This window comes from Hippocampus guttulatus, chromosome 19 (genome assembly GCF_054856545.1).
Source record: "Hippocampus guttulatus isolate MCC_2025c chromosome 19, RoL_Hgut_1.0, whole genome shotgun sequence".
NCBI classification, from domain to species: Eukaryota; Metazoa; Chordata; class Actinopteri; order Syngnathiformes; family Syngnathidae; genus Hippocampus; species Hippocampus guttulatus.
The window spans coordinates 1,613,486-1,631,148 of NC_141279.1; the positions used below are offsets into that span (position 1 = coordinate 1,613,486).

General features: G+C 40.8%; 2 protein-coding genes across 5 annotated transcripts; one reads left to right on the forward strand and one right to left on the reverse strand.

The window, feature by feature from the left end:
• Positions 1-73: 73 nt before the first annotated feature.
• lrrc45 (leucine rich repeat containing 45) lies at positions 74-10,425 on the reverse strand. 3 transcript variants are annotated; one of them, XM_086138380.1, is made up of 18 exons: positions 10,345-10,425; positions 9,120-9,271; positions 8,193-8,254; positions 8,031-8,101; positions 7,728-7,906; positions 7,225-7,353; positions 6,878-6,990; positions 6,200-6,258; positions 5,910-5,987; positions 5,632-5,767; positions 4,920-4,997; positions 4,719-4,830; positions 4,553-4,623; positions 4,139-4,231; positions 3,889-3,981; positions 3,197-3,370; positions 1,290-1,437; positions 74-853 (listed from the first exon to the last, which is right to left on the reverse strand). In XM_086138380.1, exons 2-18 carry the CDS (start codon positions 9,139-9,141, stop codon positions 654-656), a joined length of 1,818 nt encoding a protein of 605 aa, XP_085994506.1. In that variant the 5' UTR covers positions 9,142-9,271; positions 10,345-10,425; the 3' UTR covers positions 74-653. The 3 variants fall into 3 exon arrangements, with proteins under 3 accessions (XP_085994506.1, XP_085994505.1, XP_085994507.1); XM_086138379.1 differs by having other exon boundaries at positions 9,008-9,271; XM_086138381.1 differs by lacking the exon at positions 10,345-10,425 and adding an exon at positions 9,008-9,043 and having other exon boundaries at positions 9,120-9,267.
• Positions 10,102-15,744, forward strand: trub1 (TruB pseudouridine (psi) synthase family member 1). Of its 2 annotated transcripts, none has more exons than XM_086138384.1 (8): positions 10,102-10,229; positions 10,926-11,024; positions 11,190-11,245; positions 12,356-12,437; positions 12,574-12,646; positions 14,375-14,514; positions 15,420-15,476; positions 15,563-15,744. In XM_086138384.1, the coding sequence occupies exons 1-8, from the start codon at positions 10,124-10,126 to the stop codon at positions 15,742-15,744; spliced, it is 795 nt and encodes a 264-aa protein (XP_085994510.1). In that variant the 5' UTR covers positions 10,102-10,123. The 2 variants fall into 2 exon arrangements, with proteins under 2 accessions (XP_085994510.1, XP_085994509.1); XM_086138383.1 differs by lacking the exon at positions 10,102-10,229 and adding an exon at positions 10,382-10,857.
• The last annotated feature ends 1,919 nt before the right edge of the window (positions 15,745-17,663 follow it).

Sequence of the window (17,663 nt, forward strand, 5' to 3'; positions counted from 1 at the left end):
ACACACTGAACGCTAACCCAAAGCTGGAGACACCAGAACAGGCCATGCTATCCATTAAATAATACAAACATAATTCGTTTGTGAAATTACATTTTATTGATTTAGAATCTATGAAATAATACCTGAAATCAAAATAGTATCAAACCATTACACCAGTACAAGCATCCTTGCCGGCATGTGAACTGCATTTTGATTTGACAGACATAATAAAAAGGCTTCAGCTGTAGAACTCCAAACTGAAGCGGTCTAAAAATTGTTAAAACAGAGTAGGGTCTAGAAACAGTGTTGAAGGATTTTATACTTCACTTTTGACAACGTGCCATGAACATGTTCATCTTTCTAAAATAGTTCTACTGTTCTTGTCGTTGTATGGAAGCAAACTGAAAAAGTTCCAATGGTGGAAAATATAATCACACCCTGAAAAACGATTTATTCTTAATACATCACATGTCGTCTTCTAGTGTGACTTTCAGAAAAGCAATGTGTATTCATTAAAATAGTAAAAAAAGTCATTACAGTGAGTGGGGGTGAAAATTAAAACGAAAGGTGAAATGTTTTGAAGTAGCACCGTTTTACAAGGTTTCTGAAGATGAAATATAAAACATTTAGCACTTGTCAATAAAGGCTCAGAATTTTAGTTTGAGGTCATCGAGTCATTTTTTGGAGCTGCTGTACTGTGCCAGAGGGGAGCCTTGGACATAAGTGAGGATGGCATTCTGTAGATATGTCGCTCTTTGGGCTTCATCGTCTCTCATCCTCTTGATCTCTGCCTCTTTAAGTCGGAGCTTCTCCAGCAGAGAAGACATCTCGCTGTCTTTGTCGAGCAGCGCCTCTCGGTGGTTACTACTCAGTACTGCAATGACCACAAAGAAAACATCTTTTAGAAACCGATCAATAACTACCTTTCGGACAGGATGAATTTTGAGTCTACGGCATTTATATGATTCAATTCAGAATTTATATTTTAATCAAATGCCTGCATTTGCTTGATCTTGAACGTTCTTGTGCTTTTTGGGATGTCACACAGATTAATATTATGATCACGTATTATTATTATTACGATTGTTGAAGATTTATGTTACAATGAACAAAAGGCTGAACATTTATAGAAAGTGTATAGAATACTACCATATACAATCATGAAAAAGAAAGTAATCCAAAAAGCAAAGACTATTCCAAGTTTCGGCCAATCGAAACTAGTTCATTTTTTTTAAAATATCATCAATTGTGTGGATTGTCACGAAACTTCAATGTATGCTTGAAGTTAGAAAGAAGACCACAAAAGGCACCTTTAATCTCTCGCTCAAGGGCATTGATCTTCTCTTTCATTCCTCCTTGTGCGATCCTCTCGGCCTCCAAGTGTCCGATCTGCTCCTGTAGCTCCAACCTGACTCGACTCACCTCAGTCACCTTTTCCTGGTCCTTCCCGGATAGTTCCTGCAAGTATACAACACGTTTAAGATGCTATTTTTTATGATTTCAAATGGATTTAATGCTTTGGCTGTTGCCAGGCATGGCTTCCAGTTAATTTAGGTTTTTGTTATCTCTTGGCTCTGGTTTGATTCTTGAACAAATTGTTGTTTTATTTCCCGGTGTCTTGTGTACGTGCCTTCCCTATTTGTTGAATGCAGTTTGACAAATTAGCTAAATTTTGCAAATATTTGGACAATGACATGACATTAAGTTTTGGTGAAGGAATTTTACTCATCACTGTACTACAGCGGTCGTGTAGTGGCCACTGGCTCGAGGTTTATGTCCCCCTCTTCCCGTTTCCAAATGATGCCGCAAATATGGGTTGAAAATGATTAACTATAGTTTTGAGGCATGCATTTTTTGTGTCAAACAATTTTTGTGGTTGACACAACCACGCTGGTCAACTCTTTTCCCCAGGCCTAATAGATATACTGTATATAACAGGGATGACAATGGCTAGTGATGAAAAAAGCGGAAAAGGGGCGTGGCCTGGACTGGGCGTGGCCTGGCCATTTATAAAAGTGGCACGAAACATGCTGAAGATGAAGTGTATTCAATTTACACACTATTTGAAACTTGAACAGAAAAAAAAATCCCAAGATTGTTCACTATTCTTTCAAGTGCAATTTTGCTTATGCATTCCTGGTGAGCACCAATATGTAACTTCAAATTTGCTGCTCAAAATCAAAACTAAAAAAGGAAACACATTCCCTGCCATATTTAAGATTTGTTCATTACTTGTATTCATAAAGTGTTGTGTAAATGTGATAAAAAGCTGTTGATTCTTACCTCATACAGTGATAGTGAAGTCCCACGCTGTTTACTATATATGGGTTATGAATGTATTTTATTATATAAAGTGGATGTCTATTTACAGTATATACAACAATCACGCTGTGTCACGCTTGACTCACGTCAAACCACGCTTCTCCGTCACGTGACCGATTACGCTAAAAACAAAACGTGGGCGGTCGCAAAATGAGTTTAAAAAAAACTGCTGGAGATCGCAAACGACGGCGGCCTTAAAAGGACGTTCGAGACAACTGGATTAAAGTTATGGCTGAATACTCTGAGATCGCCACAATAGCACTGTTGCTATTTCCGACATCCTACCTGTGTGAGGTGAGGGGTTTCTGCAGCAATGGCGACTAAAACAACATTACGAAGTAGACTGGACATAAACCACACACTTGAGGTGTCATTGTCTCCTATTACCCTGAGATGGGACCGTCTAGTTGCAGAAAATCAAGCTCGGGGCTGTGGCGAATCGTCATTTTCATGCACTTTGAATTTGCGTTGTATCGTATTTTGAAGGCATTAAACATTACCATAGCGATCGGTGTTGCGGCCAGATTAGACACTCCTTGTGTTTATTATTATATTTCTAAAACACCGCAGTTTTCATGCAGCTCATAGCATATTATTTTGTTGTATTAATCCGCCACATCTTAAATGCCGGTCCCTGAAAATATTGTCTGACATAAACCGGTCCGTGGGGCAAAAAAGGTTGGGGACCCCTGCTTTAGCATAGCTCCATCTAACGGATGCACAGTGCAACAGCAGCCACTATTGGAGCTTCTACTCCATATTCTTTTTAATCTGAAACGCCTCGTAGTTCATAAAATCCGGTTGGATTAATTTTTCAGCCTTAATATACAATAATGATTCCCAGTGAGGATGTAGTTGTAATGTTGTATGTAGAACAGGCTGCCGGTGTCCATACCTGCTGGAGCTCCTCTATTCTGCGACGCAGGCAGTCTGTCTCGATGGTCTGTTGACTGTTCTTGGCCTGCTGCTCGGAGATGATCTGTTTCTGTTGGGAAAAGTGCAGCTGGACCTCCTGTAGGGAGGTACGCACTGAGCGAAGCTTCTCCTCCAATGATGACACGTGTTCCTGCTGCTCAAAAAACAAAACAAGATTGGATGGAAGGAGGCAGAGTGGTAAATCAGAAAATGTTCTGTATTTTAACCCTTCATGCACCAATAGTGATAACCTGTAACCTGATAACATGATAAACGGTGTGCTGTAGTAACCGTTGTCCCCGAAAGGGTTAAAATACAGTAAATGGAATGTCACTGACGACCATAATGCATCTCACCATTTTTTCTCTATAGTATACAGCTCTGTATCTCCAACTTAAAAAAATGTTGGGAAAAAAAATGCAGTTTCAATGGGTGTCGGGCACAAGTTCCATTGACCTAATGACGATTTCCGATTCTTTGGATTTCGGCATTGCTTCCATGTGGCCCAATTGAGATCTCAAGCACAGTTGATATCAGTGCAGTGCAGATACACACCCCAAAAAAATCTCTTACCAAACCAGTTGAAGAATGACGATGAATCAAGATATCCTTTATTTGTCCCACACTGGGGAAATTTACAATCCAGTGTATTGTAAGCCTTTTGAAACCAACCTCTTCCTGTCGCGCTTGAACGCGAGCTTTGCTCAGTTCCTCCTCTGCCTGGGATCTCTCCGCCACACATGCTGCTTTCGCCTTACTCAAGTCCTTAAAAAGGAGGCAGGACACTGTTACCTATGATTGGTATGTGATCATCAAGCAGTTCATATGCAGAGTTATTTGCGCCACACCTTACAAGAAGAGTCCCTTTTCTATTTACAAAGGAAAATTCATTCTTGATAAATAGTGAATTCAAACTTCAAACCTCTTCAAGTTGAAGTCGTTGTCCCTCCAGTTTGAAGATGCGCTCCTGCAGGGCTTTCTCACTTTCCTCTCGATGCCGATTTACATGTTCAACCTGGGCAGACCGACACCTGTTAGTTTCGACACATTTTAAAAACAACATTTTTTTACAAGTACAGTGGCCGCTTGCCTGATGTTTTAGGGATGCACGCTGTAGAAAACAGTTTTGGATTCCGCACCCGGATATTAGTTAAAAACAGCTGTCAAACTTAACCCAACAAAAAGTGTCTTCCCCAGAGTTATCATACGTTTTTTTTTTTTAATTACAGTTTAATTATACTGCGCCAAGATAATTGGCTTACACTTGTGTTGTTTTAAGTCAGGATGTGGTAGATCAGTACTACCCGGGGAATTCACTGTAAGGGTGAGGAACTACCTCTCTTTGTCGTAGATGATCCATGTCTTCCAGGCCTTGCTTGAACCTTCGCTTCTCGATTTCCAGGCGGTCTGTTGAGAGGGCAAGATAGAATCCATATTTCCAAAGGTTCCGTGTTGGAAATGACAGTCAAAGCGGTGCTACAAATGGTTCACTATCCGTTTACCTTCTGCCTGTGCTAGTTTGAGCTTCAACTCAGCTGTGCTGTTGGTCAGTCCCCGCTTTAGCTCAAAAAGCTGCTGCTGCTGGGATTTGCACTTGCGTTCCACCTCCTCCATCTGACACACACAAAGAAAAAAAAAAAATCGGAACAATTTAAGGGAATCCTCAAAACGGATGTGTGTCTGTACAAAACCAATCGCTGTACCTTATTTTTCAGTTGTACATTGGTGTCGATCAAGTTTTGGATGTCTCTGAGAAGCTTTCCTTCCCTGGAAGCACTGTCCTGAATGACCAGAAAATATCAACAGCATCCATTTCCGATCCACTTATCCTCACGAGGGAGCCTATCACAGCCGTCTTCGGGCAGTAGGGAGGGGGACACCCTGAACCGGTTGCCAGCCAATCGCAGGACACACAGACGAATAACCAACCACACTCACACCTCGGGACAATTTAGAGTGTTCAATCAGAGCCTGTCATGCATGTTTTTGGAATGTGGGAGGAAACCCGAGTACCCGGAGAAAACGCAGGCCCGGGAGAACATGCAAAGGGAGGCCGGAGCTGGAATTGAGGTCGACGCGCTAACCACTGGACCACCGGTTCAATATCAAAACCTTCAAACAATGTTTTTTTTTAAGTGTTAATACGACAGCAGTAATACAGAGAAGAATACTGTGTTTCTCAGCTACTATACTGTGCAAATATCTTTGGGCTCTGCTAGTATTCCTGGTTTTAATGAGCTCCAGGATTGTGGAGAAAAAAAAAAAAAGCTGAGCAAAAAAAATGTGGCCATCAATTTAATTAACAATTCTTCAGCTTTATTTATCTGCCTGTTGTTTCATTCGATTTTTAAAAAGGGGTGCCGCAAAGAGATCTGGATCGCCATTCACGACAAGGGTCAAGATCTGTCATTCTACCTCGTGTGCTTTTTTCTTCTCTCTGCTCTGCGTCTCCACGAGTTGCTCTTTCTCAACCTTCAATCTTGCTATCAGCTCAGCCAGGCTGTGATTTTTCTGCTCCGAGAGTGCAAGGGCAGCCTCCGTCATCTGCAATCTGCACGCCAACATAGAACCATACGGTATTTGTTGCAGGCGATGCATTTATCGCACCGCGATGCTGCAAGGCAGTGCATCCACAGTTACGCGTGGCCGATAACACCGACGGACTTTGAATTTGGAATGAAAGGAATTATTACTTGGCAGTGAGAGAATTTACAGCCGACTTCCTCTCATTTAACGCTTCCTGGAGTTGACCGATTTGCATGGAACTGGATCTAGTCAGTAAAACAAAGCAGAAATAGATTATGTCATGGATATAATATGTCACGGATTTTTAAATGATATTAAAATTGTTTTACAGATCACAGAACGTAATGCAAGTAATGAAAGTATTTGCAGTGCGTGTCTGTTTCTTTGAATGCACTACGCCGTGATGTACGCGTGCCAGTGTCTGCAAAGCTACAAACGGTTATTGATACATTCTCACCGGTTTGACTGTCCCATTTCCTCTCTCTGCCTGTCGATGGTCACCATCAAGTTTTGGAACTGAAAATGTGGAGGAGCAAGATAATTAAAGAGGCTGAATATTTATTTAAGCTTAAAAAAAAATAGCAAACGGCAAATAATAAAAAAGATACACTTCTCAAAAACAAGATATGATTCATGTTTTTCTGACATTAGCAACTACTATTTTAGAGGCTAAAACCAAATCTTGCCCGAGATGAACAGTGCGCACAAAAAGTCGACTTGCCACGCATGTTTTTGGAATGTGGGAGGAAATCGGAGTACCCGGAGAAAACCCACACAGACACGGGGAGAACATGCAAACTCCACACAGGAAGGCCGGAGCCGAACCCCCGCACCTCTGCACTGTGAAACCGACGCGCGAACCAGTCGTCCACCGGGCCGAGATAAATCATTCAAATAAAACAAATTATAAAACAACTTTACCATAAATGTGACATATAACCTCTGCAATTCAATGAGAAGAAAAATAAAAGATCCCCTGATCTTAACTCTCAATGTAACAGTGGTTCACTGTCTCAATCAAGTACTGTCAATATGACTTATATGAAAAATATTCTAATGTTAATAAAAGAAAAAAATATATATATTTTAATATGAATAGACTATTATCACATCATTGGTTGAGTGCCTCAGCTACCTGACGTCCCTTTTCCTGCTTCAGGTTCTGAATCTCCTTGCTGAGGACCTGGGTTCTGCTGTGGCTTTCTTTCAAGGTGGATTGTCGATCGGTGGTGCGTCCGACAACATGCTCTGAAGGGGTTAAGGCAGCATAGGCATGAGTTAGAAGTGTCACTGAGTGTTTGCTGGACCCTCTGGCACACTTGCATGACAACCTTTAATTAAAAAAATAAATAAAAAAATACATTGATTCAAAGTCAGAGGCACATTTTGAAAGCAGGATAGGGCTTTTTTGATGTGCATTGAATGGATTGCCGATCATCAGTGTGGGGCGGGGGTAAAAAGATGACTCAAGACCATAATTACCGAGTGCTTTGAGTGTGTCGCTCGGGATGTTGTTTCCTGCCAGCTCCAATTGCTCAACACTGCGGTTGCTCTGTAGAGCTTCCAGAAGACACCTGCCGCCCAGGAGCCCAATGTTGTTCCACCTCAGATCTGTCAACGGCCAGAGTCAAGAATGAACTAAGTGCATCGACGGGGTGTCCAGATTACTAACGGTATCTGTCCTGCTATTTACTGATTGACTACTTTGTATCAGACTTACTCTCATTAAAGAAAAATGTCATTAACTCATTCACTCCCAACGACGTTTTTAAACGTCTTTTCAGACTTGGTCCAGAATTGGCTGGTACTGAATGAGTTAAAGCAACAAAACTAGGAGGGACTTCAGACTTTTTAAAAGTTCTTTTTTAACCCGATCAGGGACAGCGGTCACTACAATGAACAGACGATCGTGTTATCAGGTTACAGGTTATCATTTTTGGTGCATGAAAGGGTTTAAAAAAAAAAAAGATTTGTGTGTGATTCACCAAGTACTTTCAGGCTGCTGTTGCGTTTAAGTGTCTGAGCAAGTGCTAACATTCCGTGATGGTTGATCTGATTGTTACGCAGGTCAAGATGCGTCAGCACACCGTTGGAGCCCAGACCCTCGCAAAACATAGCGAAGGCTTCATCCCACACTCCGAGCGCATTCCAGTCCAGCACTAACCTGTATACAAAATGGTGAGCCAATGTTCCACTTGTGACATAGTGACAGTACACAACCAGATCTGCATTTAGAATAGTCACAGAATGCAAAGGTAGAATGACAGAAAACTAGCCGTCGTTCTTACCGAGTAAGGGAATTGTTACGTGCCAACAACTTTCCCAATGCTTCAGCCCCTGATGATTTCAGGTTATTTCCCTGTGAAGAATAATTCGCATGGAAAACAAAAATTACAATGAAATATATTCTGCATGTAAGAGTCAATACAGTTGAATTTGTGTAGACTTACCTTGAGATCCAAGACTTTAAGGGTTGTATTGTAAAAAAGACCGATCAGGAAAACTTTCGCACCTAAGGGTCAACACACAAGGTGATAAATATTAACACGGCGAAATACGTTTGACACGAATTCCATGCAGAGAAGCAAAGGTACAATGCAATTGAAGCGATGATACACGATTTTTTTCCCTTTTTTTCCCCCAAGATGGCGCCAGAGTAGGCAGCCTGCGGCAAGTGCTCTTCAAGAGCCTTGCTTTTTTGTTCTTTTTTTGTTGTTCGATCCCGGCTCTGGCCTTCCTATGTGGAGTTTGCATGTTCTCCCCATGACTGCGTGGGTTTTCTCTGGGTACTCCGGTTTCCTCCCACATTCCAAAACATGCATGGCAGGTTAATAGAACACTCTAAATTGGCCCTCGGTTTGATTGTAAGCGCAAATGATTGTTTGTCTATGTGTGCCCTGCGATTGGCTGGCAACCATTTCAGGGTGTACCCCAACTACTGCCTGAAGGCAGCTGGGATAGGCTCCAGCACGCCCCGCGACCCTTGTGAGGATAAACGGATTCGAAAATGGATGGTTGGATGGATGTAAAATACAATCACAAGAACACAACGTTCAAAAACCACCCTTGATGTAACTTTTGATATGAAGTGGCGCTCCGAAACTAAATACACTGAATTAGCTGCTCACATCATTTTTATGTATTCACTTTTGGCACTGAGAACTCGGTGTGTAAATATGTCAATTATGTTTGTAAAGGCATAAAACATACAATATACTGCGCACACATGATCAGGCTACATCTTGGTCATGGTGTCCTCACTCACCTTCATCACCAACCATGCAGTCACTAAGTGACACCTCTGAAAAGAAAGTGTCTTTTTGAAAAGCACGGCCGAGGAGTGTGCAGGTATCTGCGGACAGACTCAGCCCACTCACATCCAGACGGGGAGACCTGCATTCTTGTAGTTTGACCACGACGCTCTCTTGGGGCTCAACACCTCTTTCCTTACAGAGGCGTAAGTATGTCTGCCTGAAATCCTCCATTCTGCCTTCCTTTCTTTCGCACAGCACTTACTTCGTCACCATATCTAACAAAAGATGAAAACATAACAGTTACATATTTTTACAACACAATCCCTCTCAACAATACGGTTTGTCGTTTTGAAATTCCGAATAGTAAATTTATAAATTAGTTGTTTAAATTAAATAACATCTTCTTCCATCTTAAAACAGTCATTCTCAAAGATCAATGTTTGAGTTCCCTGAGGGGAGTTTCTAGTAATAAAAATGCTTTACTTATTCCTGTAAAAGTGGTATTTGCAGTTGCATGTTCAATGTGTGTTCGTTTGTAAATTGGGCCCTCTGCATTGAGTGTAAAGCACTTCTGTGGTATGGGTGGCAACAAGCAGACCCACCGGTTAATGTTACCTTCTGGTACAACGTCGAAGATCAGTTGTGCCTGTCACTATATGTCGTTGTTATAGATAGCTGAACAAAGGTACATTATTTGGAGCAAATGAATAACAACTTTCGGTTACATTAAGTGAAATCGTATAATTTTCCACGGCACCCGTGATTAACCTAGATATTGGTCAACATAAGGTGTCAAATGAAAGAAAAGTAGGCAAACAATCTTTCTTTTTTTGGTGGTACAACATGTTGACTTCCATTCATTTCAAAACTTCGATACTACTGTTGAGTGACGATGTATGCCACTGGCATTATTACTTAATGTTTGGTACTATTTTGTGTGTGTGTGGAGGGATACCGTGTTACGGAGTGTATATAAATAAAGGGGGTGGGCTTCTCTGCAGTTCGCGTATGGCAGCGACGGTACACTGAGGCACGTCGGGTGTTCAGCGACTCACTGGTAGCGACCACACAAAGAAAATAAGAAACGTCTCCAGTTTTGTGCCTCGAACCGAGTGTAGTCACTAGCAATGATGCCTACACATGACCAGCGAGAGACTTCCGCAGCAGGAGGTTCAACAACTACGATTACATTTACACAACGTGCCTTGGCTAACATATCTGTGAAAGAGAAGAGTACGTGCTTTTACTCCAAACAATTTGTCCAAAATAGAGGAGTTAAACTTTCTGAAATGCTTACAACAATTACACAACCAATATATTCTTTAAAAAAATAAATATAATGACAGACCTTTGAGAATTGAGCACCGCATTTTACACACAAAATGACAGACAAAAACAAAACCGAGCGAGTAACCAGGAAGTGTTTTGGGGGGCGTGGGGCATTGTGGTCAATGTAGTGTAATTTTATCAACTCGCTAATACCTGTACTGCTTTTGATCTTGAATACAAAATAACAATTAAAGTAATAGAAATGTACTGAAATACAAATTATATAAGTGTTTCGTGACATTTCATTAAATTCCACGTTTGCGTCGCTACGAAGTCAAACGTGTTAAATCTAATGACCAGCAGACGGCAGTCATGGGCTAAAACGTTGTTTGAAACCAATGAAGAAGATCGTCGCCTTCCAATGTCGTATACTGTCGTGACAAAAAAAACATGGCTGGAAGTACTACAACTGCACCTATTACGAGTTCTCTATCGAAACTACAATCATTGAATGGACTCTTTGCAATTTATAAAAAGCAAGGACCGACCTCTGCAGATGTTTTGAACAAACTGAAAGAAACTTTACTCAAGGGTAAGGCAGATAATAGAAACGAGACTTATTCATGAAGGCCAACACGAACTACCTGTTTTGTCATATAGAAGCCGGCGTGCAGAACCCAAACCCGAGAAAGAGGAAAAAACAGAGTCTGAAGATGGGTCACGGAGGAACGCTCGACAGTGCTGCCAGTGGAGTATTAGGTATGTCTAGTATCCCGTTTTTATAAAATTGTTTGTGAAAGGTAATGAAGAAAATATACACAGTATAATAGAAACGCTATTGCTCAGTCTTGGTTTCAATTTATGTCCTCAAAATGTTATTGTTAGCGTGTCTGAATACGTGGCATCATTCTGTATTCCTTTTAGTTGTTGGTGTTGGAAATGGCACAAAAATGCTCAGCACTATGTTGGCTGGTTCGAAGGTGAGCTGTGGTACTGTATATAATGTAATATTGTATGTCGTGCAAAAATGACACTTAAAGAATATCTATACATATACAATGAGATATTTTTCTGAATGTGCGTGGTTCTTAGAAAGTGCGGTCCAGTGGTGTGACATGGGGGCCCAAAAATTAAATTGAATTGAATTGAATACAACTTTATTGTCAAATGTGCTGTATGAATGTGTAACATACAGCACAGATGACATTTCTTCCCTCTCAACATAAAACAAGAGGAGCCGCTGCGGGTGTCCGCGCCGCCATCAAAAGAAAAGTTAACAAAAAATGACAAAATAATACAAGACAACACATGAGACACAGACAATCGTGCAACCGTAACCACTTTTCTGCACACACTTTGTTTTCTGAAGTAGTTATAGATGAAAGAGGAGCGATTGTTCAATTGTTCAAATTGTTCAAAACCAGGTGAAAATGCGAAATGCTTTACATAAAACCTTCGTGCAGTGTGCTATGAATAAATAAAGGTACCGTAGTTGATGCAGCTCTTTGTTGAAGAGATTGTTGAATGTCGTGGACTCGTGGTACTTTTTCATATTCAGATTGGAGCGCTTGGAACTTGCACTTGAATAATAAACTTTTTTAAAATGAAGTATTTTTACACCCCTACAACTTCACTACCTTTATGCAAAGTTATTCAGTTAAAAGTACTTACAAATTACCAATTGTACATTTAAAAAAAAACCCTCCTTTTTATTAAAGTCGTTCAGGTGGAAGGACATGATACATTACAGTCGTAAATTGTTCAAGCCGGAAGGAAACATGACAAGGGCATTTTTTTCTGGGAACATATTTTCACATTATGGACACGATTAAAAGTTATCGTGTTCCATTAACATTTCGACAATTTATTGGTAGCAACTTTTCTTGAAACGGACTCATTTTAAGGGTACAGTGGCTCGTGAGGAGCATTTACGGCAGTCCTATACTAGTCACTTATAGGTCAAATTTTTTTCTAAAATTATACATGTGTGTGTGTGTGTGTTGTTGTATTTAAATACCACAGTGCAGTACTTGTAAGTGGAATCTATCTCCAAGATTGAAGTAAGCAATCAATCATACTCTTTCTATCAGAAATACACCGCTGTAGCAGAATTGGGTAAAGCAACAGACACCCTTGATGCAACTGGCAGGGTTACGGACGAGAAAGATTTCCGTAAGTACAAACTCGAGTTTTTCTGTTGCAAGTTGAGGTCCTCAGTAAATGTGCATATTTGTGTGGTTTTGCTGATATACTGTGGAATATTTCCGTTTTACCACTTATTGTCTCTTTTTTTCCCTACCTTATCCAGAACACATTACCAAGTTTGATGTGGAGGAGAAGCTGAACAATTTTGTGGGCAATATCATGCAAGTCCCACCACTGTAAGTTTTAACCATGTCTAAATGTTAATAGTAGTGAATCTATAATTATTGGCCGTCTTCCGTTGTGGTATCACAAAAACACAACCAAAAACGAAAGCAAAACTCTTTTGTAAAGTTAATTTGTTAGATCAAGGGTTTGCAAATTATGAGCTATAAAGCTGCCAGTGCGATTTTGTAAACTATTGGGACGGCTCCCAATTTGCACCCCGCGTTAACTGTCTGACCCAGCCACAACCATGAGTTGTGCATCTGTTGTTTACATTTATCATCGCTGGTGCAACAATAAATTCTCGCCGCTGTAAATAATAAGAATTTAGTTTGAGGGGAGAAAAAAAACTCTTCAAAGGACCAAAGGGGACCAATAATTTATGGGAGTATTAAAACCGACATGTCTTTATGTATCACGTTAGAACCATTGTAAGGATCCATCTCTGACATCTGTCCGTATTTCAAGCGGGGCCAATCCGTCCGAGTCGTTGGCGACAGCCAAGCGGCGTCAACACGTCACACGCAGGTGCCGCACACCTGACATGCAGCCAATAAAACCACGTCGTATACCTTTTCCACAGACCTCAATGACATGCGTCCCATCATGTTTTTATCTCACCAATAATTAAAAATGTTTTTCTTTATTTGGCTGCGTGTCGGCATGTGCGGTGCCTCTGTATGACGTGGAAATTACGTTCTCGCCACCGATTGGCTTTCGCAGACGAGAGATGGACTGGGCCCATGTTAGTCAGCCTGAAATACTGACGAAAACAGTGACGGACTGACATACATTGCAACACTTTTTACAGTGAGAGAGAACCAGAAACATACTTTCCGTTTTGACGTACATGAGGTGTATTCAAGGCCTGCAATTAAAGCAGGATATCTCAAAAGCCAGAGGGGGAAAAAAAAGTAACTAACCAAAGCACCAATATTCCACTAGATGGTGCTAAAGCACTTCCTTAATTGGTTTGGCCTGAACACAAACGGAGGATGCAAATCCATTCCAGTACATCTTTTCTTTATATCGCGCTTTCACACCAGCTGGCAGCTGTAACAAAGCGCTTTGCAGAACAGTTAACGTAAAATAACAAAAATAATATAATATTGAAGCAGTTATAGATGAACGAGGTGCAAATCCAAATCTTTCACCAGTGGATCAGACACGTCATGCTCAAAACGTGCGGCGCGTCCCGCACGTCTGCTACAAACTAAGTTTGAAAGTAAACAAGAACCTGTAGCATCCATGGATGAAGAAAAAAAAAAAGAGATTGGTTCACTGCCCCTGTCCTATTTGGATCCGCTTCAATATCGAGCGGCGACTCTCGGTTCCAAATATACATCCGCGCGCGCCGATCGTCCTCTCTCGTCATCCTCATCGGTTATTTTAAGAAAAGGAAAGCCATGAAAATGCAAATTTGCGACTGCTGAACCACAAATCTGTATATCGCTCTGGTTTCAAAGGTTGGTCTGGCAGCCGGACGAGGAAATGTGAAAACGGCATTCGCTGCTAAAGAAAATACATTCAGATGCTCAGTTAGCTGACGCCTCAACAGATATCTTGGCTTAAGTCCCGTGATGACAGTTTGTGTGGCTTTAGAGACATTTGTCCAAAATCTCCTGTGGATGTACAACTTTAGTGATATCCATTTCCTCCCCCCCCTCCTTTATCATTTTTTATTGAGATTTTACAAATTCAGGACATGTCGTTGATGATGTTATTTGCTTTTATTATTTCAGTTACTCAGCATTGAAAAAAGATGGCCAGCGAATGTCCGCCCTTCTGAAGAAAGGCGAAAAGGTCGAGGCCAAACCTGCGAGGTCTGTTACGGTGTACAACTTGACCCTGCAAGAGTTCAAACCACCCTTGTTCACTTTGGGTTTGTATCCGTTACTTATCATTTCATGTTTTGCTCACTACAACTGTTATTTACTTTTAAGAGATACAGTGGTACCCCTACTTACGAAATTAATTGGTTCCGGAAGAAATTTCTTAACTAGAAAATGTTGTAAGTAGGGACGCGTTTTGCATGTAAATGCCCTAATCCGTTGCAAGCCCCCCCAAAATTCTGACATAAATGTTTTCTAAAGTATAAAAATGCATCAAAATATGTTACAAATGCATGTTGCAAATGAGATTATTGCACAATAAATGAGAGCTGTGCATAATGTAAAAAAACAAAGAATAAAGAAAAAACTGATGGTCATTTAACTTTTAACCGCGTCCTCATCTTTAGGTCATGTTCTCTCTCGGAAGTGTTTTTTTGCCTGGCGTTTTGTAAAGAACTGATCCAAGGACGTTTGCTTTTGTCGGCTTTTAACAATCCTTCCAAAATGTCCAAGACAAACATCAACATAGTGAGCGGTCGCCCGACTGGTGAACACTTTTTCTGGGTGATTCACATTTACGTAAAACCATCGGAACACCCCATGGCCCGAGGGGCGAATGACGCGGACGCCGCATAGACACATATTTATGTAGTTATCTAGTTACACACAGACACATTCGGAAGAGGTCCCTCTTAGCCAAGGGGATGCCAGAATGATGCTTGGTAATAGCCAATGGCAGAGCAGCTGCAAGTATGTTGTGTTTAGGAACCTTGGAGCTGTGAGTCGCAGCCCATACTGTATTTTTACCTTTCGTATCTTGAAATTTCTTTTGTAACAAGAGGCAATATTTTCCTGTTGAGATGTTCTGCAACTTGAAAATTTCGTATGAAGAGACGTTCGTAAGTAAGAGGTACCACTGTAAAAAAAAAAAAAAAAAAAATTCTTCTCATTGCAGATATTGAATGCGGTGGTGGATTTTATGTTCGGAGTTTGGTGGATGACCTGGGAAAAGGTTGGCCTGACTGTATACAAAGAAATCCAATCAAATCCCAACCTAGTCGTGCTTCTCAACAAGAATGATCTGTTTATCTGCTGCAGCACTCTCGTCGTGTGCTCACGTCAAGGAGCTGGTCCGCACCAAGCAGGGTCAGTTCACTTTGGAGCAGCATGCCTTACACGAGGAGCAATGGACACTGGAACATGTTCTCAAGTCGCTGCAACCGTGCCCAGATTCAGAAACGACTCCGGATGGTATGGCAGCACCAGATGTTGGAACATGAGGAAAAATCCGTCGAGAGAAACTGATTCGGCTGTGGGTCAGCCATCAATGCCTCGATTAGTTATTTTCATAGACTTAAGCAAGTAAGTTGTGATATCCGTGGATTCGTTTGCAAGCATTCTAGTTTTCTACACCATTTTTCCCTTACATCATGTGTGTAAAAGAGAAGTGGACCCACACTGCTAAACTCAGCCATGGGTCAGCACATATCCCATGTGTTGCATTACATACATTGGATAACGACAAAGTTCCTCTTTATTTGGAGTCACTCTAATCTGTACCAGTCATTTGTTAAAGGTGACATTTTTTAATTACTATTGGAAGGAAGGATTGCAACAATTATACGACTCATCATAATGTTTTTTCGAATTATTCGGCATATCCATTTATTCTTAATTTTACTATTCTTAGTATTCTACAGATTGTCTGCGAAAATAGGGCCCTTTGTCTGTCTTAATTGCTACCTGGCAAAATAGCACAGCCAAAATCCTAAAAATTATGTGCATAGCTTCACAATGGTCATGAAAGCTGTTTTATGGTGTGGAAAAGAAAAAAACAACAGCATTACCCACCCCTCCAAAATAAAAGACATACTGTATTCAGTTGACAAATAACTTTTCAGGGGAAATGCAAAAGGCTAACCATTTAAAATTTGCCGTTCTTCAGGTCAAGACTTTGATTATCTTTGGTTAAGGCATGCACTTCAAAAATGATGATAAATAAGCGATCATTCTTGATTTTATTTTGTAAAAAAATTGCAAGTTGGTATGTATTTTTTTTCACCCTGAATGAATTGTCATCTTATTTTGGCACGGTGTTTGTGCCTAAAAATGTACGACTCAAATAGTGTGTGTACACATATAAAACGATTTGAATCGAAAAATTGTTTTTTGCTTTTAAAAGTGGGACGATTCGATTCAATCGCCCCACTTGGAAATATATCGAGACATGAATCGAATCGTCCTTTATTGGAGAGAGATCTGGAGTACTGACAGGTTCATTCAAATAGATGTCAAATGGCAATTTAACAACGTAAATGCGTCAAATTGAGATTTAACAAATCGAATCAAATTATAATCCCACCGAGTCGAACGGATTGGATGGATTCAAAATGGAGTGCAGTTCTCCATGTTGTTCAATGGAGAGCCGCGCCACAGCGATTTGTCATTGGTGCTAATATTTATGGCGCCAGCTGTCACTGACCTGCTGCTCCAATTGAAAAGTTATCCATCGTTTTGGGCAGGAGTCTGACGCCAAGGTAATCAATGAGTTGTAATCAGTTGTCTCAGTCCAAATATTAGCCGTTTGGTGTTTTCTTTCATGTCTTCAAGGCTATTCACGTCCATGTTTGCCATCGGAGTTCGCTTTATCTAAATGACAGCAGTTGGGAAAGTTGGCTGTTAGCGACGCGCGTTTTTTTTAAATACGCATCACAAAATCAAACACTCTTAAGTCGATAAATGAGCCCATCCATCAGACGAGAAGCATTTTGCTTCCACTCGGCGCTGCGACGTGACTCGTGGCCGCGTTAATTATGGTCGTAAAAATTAACACGCAATGCAACCGTGCAAGAGAGACTTTTATCACTCGTGGTCGCGGAGCACGATTCATATGGGGCAAGATAAGCAGACATCTGCAGACTCAATTCCCACTGATTGTGGCTATCTTTCATTCAACATTCAAATGCTGAGTTAATCACTCGCTGTAAAACTGCATCGTGTATAGATTGTAAGCTATAGGCTACATAGTTCAAGATAAGGGGCTGTTTGATTCGTTAAAGTCAAGAACGGTTGAACATATACAGTAGCCTGCGTAACCATCACTGCAACATTCTTTAATATTCAATTACTGTATTGTACGAATTAAATATACACACACATGAAATATTGGACGCCTACTCGTTGAAATACAGTTCACATC

Coding starts and splice junctions, on each gene's coding strand:
- trub1 (XM_086138383.1), top strand. CDS start 10,716: ATGGCTGGAAGTACTACAACTGCACCTATTACGAGTTCTCTATCGAAA. Junction 10,858..10,925: donor GAAAGAAACTTTACTCAAGG/GTAAGGCAGATA, acceptor TTTGTCATATAG/AAGCCGGCGTGCAGAACCCA. Junction 12,647..14,374: donor ATCATGCAAGTCCCACCACT/GTAAGTTTTAAC, acceptor TTATTATTTCAG/TTACTCAGCATTGAAAAAAG.
- lrrc45 (XM_086138379.1), bottom strand. CDS start 9,227: ATGGAGGATTTCAGGCAGACATACTTACGCCTCTGTAAGGAAAGAGGT. Junction 4,232..4,552: donor ATCATCTACGACAAAGAGAG/GTAGTTCCTCAC, acceptor CGGTCTGCCCAG/GTTGAACATGTAAATCGGCA. Junction 854..1,289: donor CCTTGAGCGAGAGATTAAAG/GTGCCTTTTGTG, acceptor TGGTCATTGCAG/TACTGAGTAGTAACCACCGA.